Source organism: Sphaeramia orbicularis, chromosome 24 (assembly GCF_902148855.1).
Source record: "Sphaeramia orbicularis chromosome 24, fSphaOr1.1, whole genome shotgun sequence".
In the NCBI taxonomy this organism is placed as follows: Eukaryota; Metazoa; Chordata; class Actinopteri; order Kurtiformes; family Apogonidae; genus Sphaeramia; species Sphaeramia orbicularis.
In genome coordinates this window covers 44,311,709-44,330,135 of record NC_043979.1, presented here as the reverse complement: position 1 = coordinate 44,330,135, position 18,427 = coordinate 44,311,709, and the positions used below count along the sequence as shown (strand labels likewise).

General features: G+C 36.2%; 1 protein-coding gene across 1 annotated transcript in view; it reads right to left on the bottom strand.

Moving 5' to 3' along the window:
• Positions 1–10,365, bottom strand: part of cebpz (CCAAT enhancer binding protein zeta) — a 35,981-nt gene extending 25,616 nt beyond the window's left edge. The window contains 8 exon segments of the mRNA XM_030128770.1: positions 1,118–1,171; positions 1,253–1,341; positions 3,262–3,427; positions 3,687–3,905; positions 3,907–3,919; positions 5,216–5,706; positions 7,749–8,747; positions 10,149–10,365. Of these exon segments, the coding sequence (XP_029984630.1) occupies positions 1,118–1,171; positions 1,253–1,341; positions 3,262–3,427; positions 3,687–3,905; positions 3,907–3,919; positions 5,216–5,706; positions 7,749–8,747; positions 10,149–10,337 (2,220 nt within the window). The 5' untranslated portion in view covers positions 10,338–10,365.
• Positions 10,366–18,427: the final 8,062 nt, after the last annotated feature.

Sequence of the window (18,427 nt, the reverse complement as noted above, 5' to 3'; positions counted from 1 at the left end):
GATTAATCATGATGATGGATTAATCTGCGTTAACTCATTAATTTTGACAGCCCTAATATCCATATATACTGTATATCTTTATTTGTTGTACATATTGTCATCTGTAGTATAGAATTAGCTTGTTGTGTATTTTAGTAGTTGTTGTAGTACTTTTGTAGTATATGTATATTAAACAATTTATCTTGTAGCGTTTGTACTTTGGTTACATTTTTCAGTATTTTGTGTGATATTTTTTATACAGTCCTCTTCTGCACTAGTAGTCTCTTTTCCATTGACCCATAAAAATGTACCTAATGGAAAAACTACAATTTTGCCAAAACTCGTTTTTTGATTAAAAGATTTTGCGCTGGTAAGAGGTGGTTTTTCAGGCGTGGCGCAAATGTTATATCAGGCAAAACTGCAATGAAGACGTTTTTCCACAACTAGAGTCACGTGATTAAAAAAAAAAAAAAAAAAGAATGTTGATGGACGTTACAACAAAAGAAGAAGAGTTTTAAAAGAAAGAAAGAATGGTGCGGTATGTGTGGACACACCAGGAAACTGAATCATTTTTTAAATTTAGGAGAAGATAGAGGGGTAATATATAATAATAATGAATATATCTGTAAATCAACACCATATTTACATTCGTCGTCATGTTTATGGAATGACTTCTCGTGTCATCTCACGATAATAAACAAATCATCGCATTTGTGATTTCATTGAAAAAATGACATTACGCACTTCTGTTTTTTTGACATTTAATAAATATCGGTAAAGTTTTGCACATATGTCCAATGGAAAAGCGACTAATGACAATAAAGATCTATTCTATTCTATTCTATTCTATTCTATTCTATTCTATTCTATTCTATTCTATTCTATCATGTTCTAGTCTATTCTGTTCTATTTTATTCTTTTCTATTCTGTTCTGTTCTATTCTATTCAGTTCTGAAACTGCAGGTGAACAAAAGAAAAAACCTGTCTGAAACAACAAAGTCTAAAAACTAACAGGTTTTTGGGATTTAAAAAAATGAAATTCAATCAGAATCTATTAAAAAAACCCCAAAAGAACCAAATCTAAAAACTTAAATAAGAATTTGTGTGTGAGATGTGACGTCATACTGAGGGCTTTTACCTGCAGGATGGTTTTTGCGAACAGCGACACCGACGGGTGGAAATGCAGAGCGAGCTGCAGAAACAAACACATGTTAAATGACGGGACACGACACGTGGACGGTGTGATTCATCTGCTGGTGTCGGTGGTGCTCACCCTCTGCAGCTCCCACAGCGTGGTGTGATCTGCACCGCAGAACATGGGGTTCCTGTGCAGAGGGTCGTAGCTCTGAACGCTCTTCCCCCCTGGTCACACAGGAACGACATCATCATCTTCATCACCCTTCTAATCATCCTCCTCATTCTTGTTTTCATCCTCATCTTCCTCCTCATTCTCACCATCATCATCCTCATTCTTGTTTTCACCCTCATCTTCCTCCTCATTCTCATCATCATCATCCTCATTCTTGTTTTCACCCTCATCTTCCTCCTCATTCTCATCATCATCATCCTCATTCTTGTTTTCACCCTCATCTTCCTCCTCATTCTCACCATCATCATCCTCATTCTTGTTTTCACCCTCATCTTCCTCCTCATTCTCACCATCATCATTCTCCTCCTCATTCTTGTTTTCATCCTCATCTTCCTCCTCATTCTCACCATCATCCTCCTCATTCTTGTTTTCACCCTCATCTTCCTCCTCATTCTCACCATCATCCTCCTCCTCATTCTCGTTTTCATCCTCATCTTCCTCCTCATTCTCACCATCATCATCCTTCTCCTCATTCTTGTTTTCATCCTCATTTTCATCCTCATTCTCACCATAACCATCCTCCTCATTCTTGTTTTCATCCTCATCTTCCTCCCCATTCTCATCATCATCATCCTCATTCTTGTTTTCACCCTCATCTTCCTCCTCATTCTCACCATCATCATCCTCCTCATTCTTGTTTTCACCCTCATCTTCCTCCTCATTCTTGTTTTCATCCTCATCTTCCTCCTCATTCTCACCATCATCATCCTCCTCCTCATTCTTGTTTTCATCCTCATTTTCCTCCTCATTCTCACATCATCATTCTCCTCATTCTTGTTTTCACCCTCATCTTCCTCCTCATTCTTGTTTTCACCCTCATCTTCCTCCTCATTCTCATCATCATCCTCCTCCTCATTCTTGTTTTCATCCTCATTTTCCTCCTCATTCTCACCATCATCATCCTCCTCATTCTCGTTTTCATCCTCATTTTCCTCCTCATTCTCACCATCATCATCCTCCTCCTCCTCCTCATTCTCGCTTTCATCCTCATCTTCCTCCTCATTCTCACCATCATCATCATCCTCCTCCTCATTCTTGTTTTCATCCTCATTTTCCTCCTCATTCTTACCATCATCATCCTCCTCATTCTTGTTTTCATCCTCATCCTCCTCCTCATTCTCACCATCATCGTCCTCCTCACTTGTTTTCACCCTCATCTTCCTCATTCTCACCATCATTACCCTCCTCATTCTCATTCTCCTTTTCATCCTCTTTATCTTCATCTTCCTCCTCGTTCTCATCATTATCAGCATCACTATCATCCTCCTTATTCTCATCTTCCTCATTATTTTCACCACCATCATTCTTCTCATTGTCACTTGGCATCATCATCATCATCATCATCCTTCTAATGCTCATATTCCTCCTCATTCTCATTCTTGTTTTCATCCTTATTATCCTCATCTTCCTCCTCACACTCACCATCATCATCCTCTGTTACTCAGCATCGTCCTTCTCATCCTCCACTTCTCATCTTCCTCCTCATTCTCATCATTATCAGCATCACCACCATCATCATCCTCATTTTCCTCCTCATTTTCACCATCATTTTTCTCATTCTCGTCACTCAAAATCATCCTCATCATCACCCTTCTAATCCTCCTCATTCTGATAATTGCTATTCTCATCGTCGTTTTCATCCTCTTCCTCACTATCATCCTCATCACTGTCACTGTCCATTCTCCTTTTAATCATCCTCCCCTTCTTTCTCATCCTCCTCCTCCTCCTCACTCTCACCGTCATCATCTTCATTATAATTATTCTTTTTCATCATAATCATCCTCTTCCTCATTGTCATTATCACTTGTCATCCTCTTTCTCACCCTTGTCTTCCTCATTCTCATCATCATCATCATCATCAGACCAGCATAACCAGCAGCTGTTTGTTTTTAAATCTTTGTCTTGTCACTCACCCTCCAGGTTCTGGTGATGTACCCATGATGCAGTGGGTTTGGTGTCCTCTGTCTGTACAGTTACTCCTTCCTCCACTTTGTTGGCATCCACAAAGCGCTCCTCCTCATCGTCATCATCATCCTCATTGTCTTCAGCGAGGTCTTTGAACGTCTCATCTTCCCCATCCTAAGGGAACAAACACTTTTACATCAGGGTCATAAATACTAAACATAAACGAGTTCACCCAACATCAAGTCCATGTCAAACCGACATAAACGAAGAAAATGCTCTTAAAACATGCTACATATCCTACATACTGCAGCATTTTTATCATCTTTATCTCTAAACACTTCCAGGCTACAGCTTCATTTATGCTCTCTGGGACGTCCTGCATCTGTACGCTCCAGTATAAACCCACTGGGCGGGTCCTTTACTGTGTCCTCACCCCCTCCTCCTGCAGCAGGAGTCTCAGTCCGGGCTTGGCCTTCATGACCTCCGACACCAGGAACAGCGCTCCGCAGGCGAAGTTGGCGTTCTGCTCGGCGCTGACCTGCAGTAGCCGCTTCACGAAGGCTTTGACCCGACGCAGCATGATGTCGGCCTTCAGGGACTTGTACAGCAGGTTGAGGAACATGCTCTGTCTGGAGGACGACGACAGCCCAGGGGTCCAGCAGCTTCCTGAACCAACGAAGAAGAAAAACATGGACATTATTATTTTGTTAAAGCATGAGTTGTCCAAAAATTGTGAAGCTAATTGTGTAAGGATTTCAAAGTGTCCAAGGTGCACTTGAATGCACCATGTTGCTACTGTAATTCAAACTCATAGTGTGTCTCTGAAAAGCATCAATCATGAAAACAGGTCCACGACCCATTATTGTGTCATGAGTGTGTCGAGGTTTAAGAAAGGAAGCTCCAGTGATGTGTCTGTACAGAGGGACCTTCATTAACCCATAAAGACTCAACGATACTTTGGTGGCAGTTCCTAACTCGATTTTTCTCTCTATTTTCCTGAATGATTTATCACCATTTATTATATCATCCTCTGTATTTAGCTTTTTTTTTTCTGTGAAAATCAGGTATTTTTCTATAATTCACTGATTATGTAGATGTTCATAAAAGTTTAAAGTTGTGGAGAAGTGGTGGGATTACATAAATTATACTTCCTCCCACTCCTTTTCGAATCTGCAAATGAAGTCATACTTTGCTTCATGTATATGTATAAATTTCATTTTTACCTCCGCCAAGTATAATGGTGGAGCTTATGTTTTCATCGGGGTTTGTCTGTCTGTTTGTTAGCAAGATAACTCAAAAAGTTATGGACAGATTTGGATGAAATTTTCAGGAAATGTTGATACTGGCATAAGGAACAAATGATAAATTTTGGTGGTGATATGGGGGGGTGGGGGGTCACTGATCTGACTTGGCAGAGATTTGCGCTGTCCGAGTGCTGTTCTAGTTTGGGTTTTTTATTTTTTTTTCATTATTTCTTACTATGTTTATTTCTAAGGACTAAGTAAGATTACTTTTTGTTGCATATTCAAAATAAACTACACTAATTTTTTTTTTTTTTAAAGTTGAGGGTTATTATATCAGAAACAGAGAAAACTGAAGAAAAAGTGACTTTTTCTGCAAAATCTCTCATTAACTGAACATAAACCCAGTGTGTCCATCCACTGTCATTGATCCAACTCCATGGGTTTTACTGGTGAATCAATGTTGTAGAAGATGACAATGTTTCCACAGTAACTACGGAGCCTCTGAACGTCCAAATGGGTCATATCTGATGACCATGAAAAGATGACAGACTATATTTCATATCAATTATTCACATGTATTGATAGGATTAGTGGATCAACAGGTATTAAACAGTTCAGATCAGTAGATGCTTTCATTCACCGGTGGTTGTTTGGGTCTTCATGGTTTAAAGTGCATCATGAGTTGAATCCAGGTTATTTGTTTTTTATTCTGTCTCACCTGTACAGAGTCGTGTAGTATCTGTCGGACACGCTCTGCTGCGAGTCCATGACCTGGAACAGCAGCATGAGCGCCTGCACCGCCGTGTTGAACTTGACCAGGTGGACCACTTTAAAAAGCGTGTCCAGCTGCTCCTTCACCTTCTCGTCCCCGGCTTCGGCGTAGGGATACGCCCTGTTCACGCCCGACAGCAGCACGCTCAGCATCTTCGACTCCACCTCCTTCTTCTTGACGCAGGCGCGGAAGAAGGAGAAGTAGATGGCGATGAGTTTGGCCGCGAGTTCGGCCTCGTCGTGGCTCAGCAGCACCTGGCTGAGGAAGCAGATGGCGTAGTACTGCGCCTTGGGGGCGATGTTGGGACGGAACATGAGGCGCTCCACCTCGCTACAAACCACCACCTTCATGTTCGGGTGTTTGTGCAGCAGCATCTCCAGCAGGTACGAGGCTTTGGTCGCCGTCTTGTACTCAGGGTCTCCCAGCTTATTCACCACCTGTAAAAACATTCAAATAAAGAGTTATGTTATGACAGTGTGTCCAGAAACATGAGTGCAATTCCAAGTTAGAGTAGAATGAATAGAATGAGTAGACTGGCTGGCCATCCTGTTTTCTGTGCATTCAATACTGAGAATATAGTCTGGAATTGGGCCAAAGGCTGTGAAATATGCACGATCTATTCTATACCAACAAAAGTATCACGTGCATCTTATCTGTGATTGGTTTACTGCGCCTGTTAGTCCCGCCTTCATATGGGTCAAAACACAGTAATGTCCCGTTAGAGAGCGAACTGTAACTGACTGCCATTCTAACATTTATTTCAATATAAAGTAGCTCCTTGTTTTGGATAATCCCTTGTGGTCCAACTAAAGTAAAAATGAATTTAAAAGTACAAATGTGGGTCACTTATAGGGCTGTGTACTGGGAAGAATCTGGCGATACGATACAAATCACAATACTAGGATCACGATACGATATATCACGATACATCATGATACTGTTAAAAAGGCAATTTTTTGTTTGTTTCTTTTTTTTTTTTAAATGATTATTTCCTTGAAGAACTGAATTACACCAGAAATATGCACAAATACTAAACACATTTTTATTTGATCCCAACAGGATCTGATGCTATATCACAAAATGTTCCTGTGTTCAAACTGAAATTCTGTTTTACAGACATTACAGTTTCACATCCTGTTCAAATGTTTATATTCTATTAGTTCAGAACTAACATCAGAACAGTATTTTTGTGCAATCCCAACAAAGGAACTAACATTATTTAATAAGAGTGTTAAAGAATAATAAATAAGATATAAACAATAATCAATCTCCACAATATCTGCATTTGAATAAATACCTAAAAATATCGATACAGTACTTTTTAATATTAATACAGTATTGTGAAGTGAAATATTGTGATATATTGCAGAACCAATATTTTCTTACAGCCCTAGTCACTTAGCAAAACTAATCTGTCAAATTGTCTCTGAAATGTCCCATCAGAGAGATTTCGAATACTGTGCTTTGACCCATATTTGGATTCAAGCCCCGCAATTCCAGACAGATGGCTGGCCAGGCTGTAGAAAGAGTAGAATGTACCCAGCATCTGCACAAGCACTGACTCCTGAACAAGTCTGAATCCAACCTAAAGTCTCAACATACCTAAAAAAAAAATTTTGTTTCTTCAAAATGTTAAACTGTTCTCCCATCACTTCATATTTGATGATGCATCCATCTGTCTGTGTTAATTACTAATGCACTTCCTCAGCGATAACAAGTCAGATAAATGTGAGTCTTTGTAAAAAAGTAGTTTAAATACTAATGCAGCTCCCATGAAAACTCAGAATATATAAGGTATAAGGAATGTACGAGTAGAAGGTGATATCAGGGTTCGTATACATTTTTCAAGGTGAAATTCAAGCACTTTTAAGGGTCATTTTCACCTTATCACTGGGGTAAAATACATATCTACCGGAATCCATATACTGAGGATTATTTTTTTCACAATGATGTACATTGTACTATGGTATAAACATCTAAAATTATGTTTCATAATAACAAAAAGTTTAGAAATTAAAGAAGAACACAAAGTTTTATCCTAAAAAAGGGACGTCACTTGGTGTTCTTCAGACACATTTGCACCGAGACAAAGATTAAGATACAAATGTACGTGGAGTCAACCTGAGAACACCTGCTAATTTTGTTTTTTGACATAAAGTTTTACTTTTCTAAATGTATGACCTCTGTGTAAGTAGCTTTGGGTTGGCATCTAACCTGGCAGAGTTAATATGAAAAATAATTAAATAAATCACATCACATAGTTAGAATTGCAAACACTTTCAAGCCCTTTTCAGACCTGGAAAACACAATGTTGAAATTCAAACATTTTCAAGGATTTCACACACTTGTACTAATCCTGTCATATACATTATGTAGAAACTTAAGATGAAGGAAATACACTGCAGGACTTGTAATGTGAATTAAACCGTTTTCCCTCTGGACTTAATACAACATTAAAATAAACTGAGACTCCACAGACCTGGATGAGCAGCGCCCTCTCCTGTTCCGGTCGGCTGCTCAACAGTTCGAAGGCGGTCATCAGCGCCTTCGTCTTCGTCGCTGCCACCGTGTCGTGAGCCACCGAGTCCAAGGCCGTCACAAACTCAGCCATCAGGTGCTTCAGCTGGTGCTCAAAGTACCAGAGGATGAGGCGGCGGTCTCGGGCATCCCTGTTGCCACTGGCTTTCTCCTCCAGCTCGCTGAATGGGTGTTGGGCGAAGGGGCGGAGCTTCCTCTGCTCAGGCAGCAGGTCAGACAACAGCAACTCCCGCAGCGTATCCAGAGCCATCAGGCCCATCCTCCTGCTGCCCTTCTTCTTCACCATGGACACCAGGTTCTCCACATGGTCCAGAGCGTGGACCGGAGCGTCCTGGATCAGAAGCGTCATGGCTGCCATCCTGTCTGCGAGGACGCCAGAGGAGACGACGGTCTTCATCCAGGCGGAGTTGGCTCCTTTCTGCAGGTTCTTTTTGCTCCTGTAGAGCTCCACCTCAGCTTCAAACAATTTCTGGGCCAGAGTCTTGTACTGGGACACCAGCGAGGCGTCCTGTGGCTCCGTTGAACCCTCAGCACTGTAGTCCAGGTCGAACCACTTCCCCCCTGGCTTAACGAGCAACACGTTCCTCTGGTGAAACTCAAACACACTGGCGCTCTGTTTGGCCTTTTTTGCAGCTGATGTCGGACCATCCTTGGGCTTCTTCTCCTTTGCCTTCACTTTCTCCTGTGTTTCATGTCCTTTCTGTGTTTCAGGTGAAGCCTTTTTGGTATCAGGTGTTTTACTATCCTTCTTCTCACTGGTTCCAGCAGCTTCATCCTCCTCCTCGTCTATGATGACCTGTTGACCAGCGTACGCTCGGATGCCCAGTTTGGTGATGAACTTCTCCAGTTCACCCTCCTCCAGGTCATCTATGGCTCCTTTGTTCCCTCCATCTACGAGTTCGTTGGAATCGTTCAGGCCTGCTAGAAGGACGTAGTCAGCCTACACACAGACAAATTTATTAGTACTTTATGCTGTTTGTTATCAACTAAACAGAAGCAACTAAACATAAGGTCAAAGATTATGGTGAAACAAACACAGCGGATGCATTTCCAATCAGTTAATCCAGATACTAAATGAATTAATTACTGACGATTATACATTTTCTTACAATTTTTTGTTAATTAGATGCCGACTGTAAGTGTTAAAGCAGAAGTACTTGTGATATTTAGAACAAATAAACATTTACCATAAACAGACCAAAGTTTGAACATTTTTAGCTGACCGGCCAACAGGCCATAAGTTATTGTCGTCATGCGGCGTCTGTCGTCCGTTACAAAACTTTCAATCGTCTTCTTCTCTGAAACTACAATTCCGATTGACTTCAAAGTTGGTATACAGCTTCTTTATGATGATGTCAACAAAAGTTAGTGAAATTATTTGGATCCGGATATGATTCTGGATTTGGTGCCACTTTGAAAAATGTCCCCATTATAAGAGATAGGAAGTGGATGGATGCAATAACTCAGTAAATATAAATGATATCCAGTGTAATTTTCTACAGTCCAGCCCTGATGGGGAGATGACCAAAACATAATGTCCACATGCTGATCAGGATCTTCTTCTGAATCCGGGAATTTACGGAAAATTTAACATGGGCTCTTACGGGGGAAAATTTTCAATCGTCTTTTTCTCCCAAACTCCAGTTCTGATTGACTTCAAACTTGGTATACAGCTTCTGTATGATGATGTCAACACAAGGTATTGAAATTATTTTAATCTGGATCTGATTCTGGATTTGGTGTGACTTTGAATAATTTTCCCATTATACCAGATAGGAAGTGGACGGTCCAATAAATCAGTATCAATGATATCAAGTTGGAATTTGAATTTTTTACAGATCTGATTGGAATATGACCAAAACATGGGCTATTTGTGTAATATAATAAATACACAGAACTGGGTGATAATAAATGGCATCTGGATGCATTTCCCAAAGCTTTTAATTTGGCCGGTAAGCTACAGGGCCACTGGTCCTATTTTTTACTTTCTCATAAAGGAGTATTTTTAGTGTCACAGACAGTAGTGTTTACCCTGAAATAAACTTCCACCACTGTCTGACAGATAACACTTTAAACACAGTAAATCACGCAGTTTTAGTTTATTTCATAACATGCTGTCCTTTTTACTGCCTTTAATCAGATTTAAGACACAAATAACTATTTCTACTTCATGTTTCACCTCATTTAGCCACAGAAATTAACATGTCTACGTTGTGTTTACAAGGAAACAATACAGAATGATTCTCATCAGCTATAAACGGACCTGTAACTGAATAAAGCCAGTTTAGGTTCATGTGAACCCCAGAAGCTGCTGCTGTGGAGTTGGTTCATGTGAACTCACCTGTGTCCCTCCCAACCGTAAAACCTCCTCCAGATTAAACTCATCCTCCTCTTTCCTCCCTCTTTTTTCACCCTCGTCACCATCTCCGTTATTGTCTTCCGACTGCGGCTCGTTTTCTCCGTTTTGTTCTTCAAACGTCACTGTTTTAGTCGCTTTATTTTTCTTTCGGTGCTTGTTTTTCGCTGCCATGCTGCCACAGCGTGAGCGTGTGCACAAGCGACCCGGAAGTAAAAGATGACGTCATGACGTATTTCCTATATCAGTACGTTTTCTTACCACTTATTTATTCTATTTTTTAAAATTTTATTTTATTTGAATGTGTGTTTTGTTTTATAATTTTATCAATAAATGTGGTACAACTATGCTTGAACTACTTTAAAAAAAAAATAGCATTTAATTGTATTTTTCAAGACAGGCTCCGTTTTCAAAATAAAAGCACGATTGTAAATAGAGATGTAATTATCAGTTGTAGCTTTGGAAAATTCTTACAAATTATTTTGTGATTAAAAACACTGATAAATCAGACCACTGTAGTAGCATTTTAATGCCGCAGCTAATTTAGATATAAACAGAGACATCATATGTTGTGCTTTTATTCTGATTTTTCCATTTTAGGTTCTGATAAAGGCAGTAACAACAGGCTGTCTATAAAGAATGTATTAAATTGTAGTAGTCCCAAGTACCTCCATTTAAAGTACTTTCCACCCCCACACTGATTTGTCCTCCTTTATCTTTAGTTCTTTCAGTCTTTCCATTAGTTTGTAGGTAAATGTCTCCCTCTGCTGTTTCACTGTTTATATGCAGGTTATACTCCATCTGCTGTCACTGATCCAACTCCATGAGTGTTACTGGTGAACAAGTGTTGTAGAAGATTTATTATTTTATCCTCTGGTGTTTGCATTTTCCAGTGAAAATCATGTATTTCCTTATATTTAATTTACTGATCTTTTAAATGTTCATGAACATGTAATGAGTCAATTCAACAGTGTATATATATCCAAACAGAGAAAAGTGAAGAAAAAAAAAGTGCACAAATGAAATAATAAACTTAAAATAAAGAAAAAACACTGAAATATGTATAAACCAAACAAGCCTCAATTGTTTGCCAAAATTTGAATGTATTGATACCTGATTAGACCTCTGACTTTATTTTTATTTATTTTATTTTAATTAAAAAAATTTTTGTTAATATTTATATAATGTTCTTTACAAATACTGTTCAGCATAAGTTTGATGTTGGTGCTCAGTCTGGGAAAAAAATTTTTTGTATCTTTATGGAATTTGTTGTATGGCCAGATTTTGATTAACAAAGTTGAGAAAAAAAAAACTGAAGAAAATGTGACTTTTTCATCAAAATATGTAATTTACTGAACATAAAAACAAGTGTGTCCATCCACTGTCATTGATAAAACATCATTGTTTTAGAAGCTGATGGTGTTTCCACGGTAACTACAGAGCCTCTGAACGACCAAATGGATCACATCTGATGACCATGAAAAGATGAATATCTGTATTTTACACCAATTATTTATATATATTGATAGGATTAATGGACCAACAGTGATTTACTTTTTTATATCAGTAAATGATTTTGGTCACTGGTGGATATTTGGGTCTTTATGGGTTAATATAAGTATAAAAGTCTAAAAATTGAAATAGAATAATTTAAATATGAAATAAAAACAAACAAAACAAAGCGGCATTTAAAAATGGCACGCAAAAGAAAATGAGCATAAAAAAAAAAAAAAAAAATATATATATATATATATATATATATATATATATATATATATATATAAACTACTATGAATAAGAGAAAACTGTATTTACATAAATGTTTAATATCTGGATAACTGTGCAGACTGTCAGACATGTGCTAAACTGCACACAAACGCTGCCCTGTTTGGACATTGGTCACATCAGTATAAATGCAGATGTTGTGTTTCCATACATGTGTTTTCCTGTTCATTTACTTTGTTGTCATGGAAACCCAGCGCTGCAGGCGGCTGGTTTGTGTTTTCCTGAAGTGTGGGATTATCTCCTTGTGTTTATCTGTTCACCTGTTTAATGTTAATGTACACGGAGGCCGACATGTGGACTGTATCCTGTCACCTGCCACATTCCTGACGTTCCCTCGTGTTCCACTTTATGTGACATGTCTGAGTGCAGAAGCGTGGAAGGACACAGATTCCATGTGTGTGTATGGATGTTAGCGTTAGTTCGTGCTCTGTGTCGGTTTATTCTGTTTTTTTTTTACTTTTTTTTTTTTTTTTTTTTTTTTTTTTTTAGACATTTTCTTTTTTCCACAAAACAGAACATTCTCTGACGTAGGACCCTATGAATTAAAGCACAAGTAAATGGAATAACACACAAACACCATAAGAAGAATCACATGGAAAATAAATATTTGTTTGTAACAAGAAAAATTAACCCTTTCATGCACAAATTACACTGGGTTACAAAAAAATGTTTTTTGCAAGTTGTCTAGGTTTTTTCAACTGAATTCGGACCATTTTGCACAGCTAAATCCAAAAATGACATCTGTTTTTCTCAATCAGGTCAGGTTTTTTTTTTGCTAATTTGAGTTTGAAAAATTTGATCTTCTCACAATCTGCGCCCAAACTTTATCTTGGTCACCGTATCTTTTCTGACATGAATTGGTAACATTATGTAGATCTCTCCTGATCATAAACCCCTAGAATCACAAGCCCTCCCCATAGTTTTCACACAATTTATCAGTAAATACATGTTTCTGTGCGTCAAAAATTAAACGTGTGGTGTCCAGCTGAGTGGACATTTTTGCAACTTCATGAAAAATAGGTTCATAAGATTTTTTTTTTTTTTTAATGAATTTTTAAAATTTTTTTTCAATTATTTTTATTTTATTTATTTATTTTTATTTATTTTTCAGAAGAAAATTTTCAGTCGCATTGCTTTTTTCATGCCTAAAGAGGAATAAAAACACTCGGGAAAAAATTTTGATTAAGGTTCTCATTACACTGGTCAACAACAAATTTATTGTTTCAGTTTTTCGAGCTGATTTAGGATCATTTTGGTGTGCTGAATCCAAAAATCACATTAATTTTGCTCAATCAGGTCAACTTTCTGAATTATGCTACATATTGGCTTTTTAACATTTTTGCTTACATTTATGGGCATTTTCACATCATATGATACAAAATTCTTCCATATTTCTTGCAATAAACGAGTTCTGAAGATTTGACTTTTGCCAATTTATGATTAATGGTTTTTTTAATATTACAGGTGAATGAAATGGCTTCAACTAGAAGATCTTGCAAAAATAAGCCTGACGTATTCTGCTACATCTGCGGTGAATACACCATTGTACCTAACAAGAATCAAGTCACAAGTTTCATAAAGTGTGCTTACCAATCTTATTTTGGTATTAATTATTATATTTTGTGAGAAGATCAAATTTTTCAAAATCAAATTAGCAAAAAAACCTGACCTGATTGAGCAAAACAGATGTCATTTTTGGATTTAGCGGTGCAAAATGGTCCTAATTCAGTTGAAAAAACCTGGACAACTTGCAAAAAACATTTTTTCGTAACCCAGTGCTATTTATTGCAATACTGTTTGGGCGGCAACCTGTCCCACGTATCTCAATAAGATTCTCTTAATTCAAAAGAATTTTTTAAGAATGATCAGTTTTTCTAACAGACTCCACTCATCTGCTCCTCTTTTCCAAAAATTCAATCTTCTCTCAGTTTTTGATGTGAACGTTTACCAGACCTGTGTCTTCATGCACAAATATGTTCACTTAACTCATATTCTTCCTAAAGTTTTTCACAATTTCTTTACGTCGTCTTCTGTTATTCACAACTTTTCGACACGATTTTCAAGCAAATGTTCGTTCTCTTCCGTACTGCCAAACTTCAGTCTGTCAGTATTCTCTGAAATATGGTGGACCAAATCTGTGGAATAATCTAAGACCTGAACTTCAATCAGCATCTACTTTATCATTGTTTAACCATATTTTCAGGGGAAAAACGCCTAAACAGACAAACCCAAAGTAAATGAAGAACTACTTCACAATAATAAGGTTTATATGGATGTTCTTGGTGTCTGTGGACATTTACAGACCTCACAGAATCTATTCCCATTGTCTAAAATATTGTATCTATTACTCTGCCTGAGTAAACTGGAACAAACTAAAAGAGAAATTGGAATTTTTTATCCTCGCCTGTTTTTTTTTTCCGGCTGGATTGACGATGATATGTATAAATTAATTGTTCGTGTTGGAGATTTTTAATAGCGTATATTTCACCCCACAAAGATTAAAAATCATGTTTGAACATTAATGTTTGCACTAAAATACACTTTTGATGTACTTTTATTAACATCAGGGTCTAAACTTTGAGCAAAAGTTGAAAAAAAAATCCATTGTACTGATTTATTATATTTTTATAGTAGATGAATATTAATAGAATTTTTTTTTCGGCCCACGGGCGGACTGACAGGGCTAAAGGGGTTTTAAAACACATCTGAAATGGACTTTAATTCATGAAAAAATGTAAGGCTGTATATCACTTAATTTGTATTTGATGATTTGTAATGTGGATCACATTTTTACTGCTTTTACTTTAGTTTATTATTTCAGTTATATTGTTTTTTTTTTTTTTTTTTGTGTGTGTATTGTTCTTATCGGTGGAGGTATTCATATAAGCCCTCTGTTTTTGGCTTCTAACCTCTCCTGCACAATTTTGTTACTTGTTTGAATGTTGTTGTGTTTTTTTCCATTGCTGTTTTTTTATTTTGTGCAAATAAATAAATAAATAAACCTCAATTTTACTGGTCCGGCCCACTGCAGATCAAATGGGGCTGAATGTGGTCCCTGAAAGAAAATGAGTTTGAGAGCCCGTACTCAGACCGATAAATTATAGCTTTTGTTGGGTCTTTTTGTGCAGGTTTACAGACACACAAGAAGTTGGGGAAATCCCCCACAGTTTCCCAGACTGTTTACCAGCCTAAATAAAGCGCCAGAGGTCAAAGGTTACCTAAAAATAGACTCTGCAGAAGTGGACCACAGCAGGATGTTGGTGTGGAGTTTATGACGTGGTACAAATCTGAGTAAGGGTCGTCTGTGAAGATCTGACACCGAAACAAAAGAGGAAGCATCATTTTTACTGTTTTAACCCTTAAAGAGCCTTTTGTGGCAGTTTCCAAATAGATTTTTTCTCTATATTTAACCTTTCTTAAGTGATTTATCACCATTTATTGTAATATTATCCTCTGTATTTTGAGTTTTCTCAGTGGAAATCATGCGTTCACTACAAAAATCAAAATCTTACCAAGTGTGTTTTTCTCATTTCTCGTCCAAATATCTCATCACACTTAAAATAAGACATAATCGCCTGAAGAGGAGCTTTTCAGTGAGATATAAGAACAGATTTTTAGACAATAGATCTGGAAAACCTTATTTTAAGTAATATTACCAGATAATTTTCAGTTGTTCCATTGGCAGATTTATTTGCTTGATTTAAGCAAAAAAAAAAAAAATATTAAATTAAGCAAAAAAAAAAAAAAAAATCTTGAATTAAGCAAAAAAAAAAAAAAAAAAAAAAAAAAAAATCTTGAATTGAGCAAAAAAAAAAATTGAATCAAGCAAAGAAATAAAAGTCTTGAACTAAGCAAGAAAAACATCTCAAATTAAGCAAAAAAAAAAAAAAATCTTGAATTAAGCAAAAAAAAAAATCTGGAATTAAGCAAAAACAGAAAAATCTTGAATTAAGCAAAAAAAAAAAAAAATTCTTGAATTAAGCAAAGAAAAAAAATCTTGAATTAAGAAAAAAAAAAAAAAAAAATCTTGAATTAAGCAAAAAAAAAAAAAAAAGATCTTGAATTAAGCAAGAAAAAATTTTGGAATTAAGCAAAAAAAAAAAAAAAGAAAAAAAAAGAAAAATCTTGAATTAAGCAAAAAAAAAAAAAAAATCTGGAATTAAGCAAAAAAAAATAAATCTGGAACTAAGCGGAAAAAAATCTGGAATTAAGCAAAGAAAAAAATTTTGAATTAAGCAAAAAAAAAAAAAAAAAAAATCTTGAATTAAGCAAAAAAAAAAATAAAAATAAAATCTTGAATTAAGCAAAAAAAGAAAGTCTTGAATTAAGCAAAAAAAAAATCTGAAATTAAGCAAAAAAAAAAAAAAAAATCTGGAATTAAGCAAAGAAAGAAAAATCTTGAATTAAGCAAAAAAAATTTTAAAAAAATCTTGAATTAAGCTAAAACAAAACAAAACAAAAAAAACAATCTTGAATTAAGCCAAAAAATCTGCCAATGGAACAAGTGAAAATGATCTTGGCACGCTTTCTTGAAATCAGACGTATTGATAGAATTAGCTGATCAAAAGTTATTCAACATTTTATATCAGTAGAGTTTGGTCGATCATTTGGGTTTTTATGGGTCAAAGACTGAGGAGGAGTTTAGTTTTGGTTGCACAAACGCCATGGATCGGACCCAGATCCCTGTGAAAACTTCATTAGTTGCATCATCAGATTAGATGAGAAGGATTTCAGTTTCGACCACATTTTACTGCTGTTTTTATGATACATTTACTCCTTTATGACAAACGCAGGCTGCAGAAGTCCAGTTAGAGCTTGTGTTAAACCATAAAAACTGAGCGTGACCCTGTTCACATGGTTTTCCCTTCAGTCGACATGAAGCCAAAAGACGACTGTGGGTTCTATTTACACACATGCTGCAGAATGTGTGTGTGTACGAACCTCCTATCACCGTGTCCATCGCCTTTAACGACACAGGGCAGCGGTTGAGAAGAAAATACTGTAACGGACTGAGTTAGTGATAGTGTCAGAGTTAAGTCCACCTAAATCCAGACCAAGACCAAGACCAAGACCAGGCCGGGCTAGGTTTCTACAAATGAGTTTTCAGTGGTTTCAGTGGAGCCTTAAGCAGCCAAACAGACAGATTTTTAACCCATAAAGACCCAAACAACCACCAGCATCGACTCGTCTATAATGTTTAATCCGTAAAGACCCAGTGCTACTTCTGGGGTAGTTCCCACATACACTTCTCTTTAGATTTCAACTTTTTAAAGTGATTTATCAGCATTTATTATAATATTAACCTCTGTATTTTGTGTTTTTTAGGTCAAAATCACATATTCTCCTGTATTTAATTTACTGATCATGGAGATGTTCATTAAAGCTCTGATTAAAATTGAGGTTTATTATATCGGAAACAGAGAAAACTGAAGAAAAAGTGGGTTTTACTGGTGAATCAATGTTGTGGAAGATGAAGGTGTTTCCATGGTAACTACAGAGCTTCTGAATGTCCAAATGGGAACTTCTTATTTCAAGAAATCTTATCAAGATAATTTTCACTTGTTCCACTGGCAGATTAAAGAATCTTGAATTAAGCAAAAAAAAAAAAAATCTTGAATGAAGCAAAAACAAATACTACTACTACTACTACTACTACTACTACTAATAATAATAATAACAATGATAAAAATCTGGAATTAAGCAAAAAAAAAAAATCTCAAATTAAGCAAAAAAAAAAAAAAATCTTGAACTAAGCAAAAAAATCTTGAATTAAGAATAAAAAAAATCTTGAATTAAGCAAAAAAAAAAAAAAAAAAAAAAAAAAAAAAAAAAAAAAATCTGGAGTTAAGCAAAAAAAAAAAAAAAAAAAAAATCTGGAATTAAGCAAAATAAATAAATAAATAAAATCTTAATTTAAGCAAAAAAAAAAAAAAAAAAAAAAAAAAAAAATCTGCCAATGGAACAAGTAAAAATTATCTTGATAAGATTTCTTGAAATAACATTTTCCAGATCAATTGTCTATAAATCAGTTCTTACATCTCACTGAAAAGTTCCTCTTTAAGTGATTCTGTCTTATTTTAAGTGTGATGAGATATTTGGACTAGAAATGAGAAAAATACACTCGGTAAGATTTAGATTTTTTCCAGTGTAAAAGCACTGTTTTTGTCAGTACAACGTCATAGATATTGATGGAAGAACTGAAGTGATTTTGGTTTTTATCAAGGAAACGTTAAATATAGATATAATAATAGATATCAGCTCTGAAATTAAACTACTATGAGCTATTTTTGTTGTTATCGTTATATTTGTCCGAACAAATGGACCTTTAGTTGTACCAGGCATTAAAATGAACAAGAAATTGAAGAAAACAAGGGGTGGTCTAACAATTTTTTACGCGACCGCATCAATACATACCTTTATAAATCAGTGAAGGTATTCAAAATGTTACTACAGTATCAAGATTCAAGAATTTTATTATA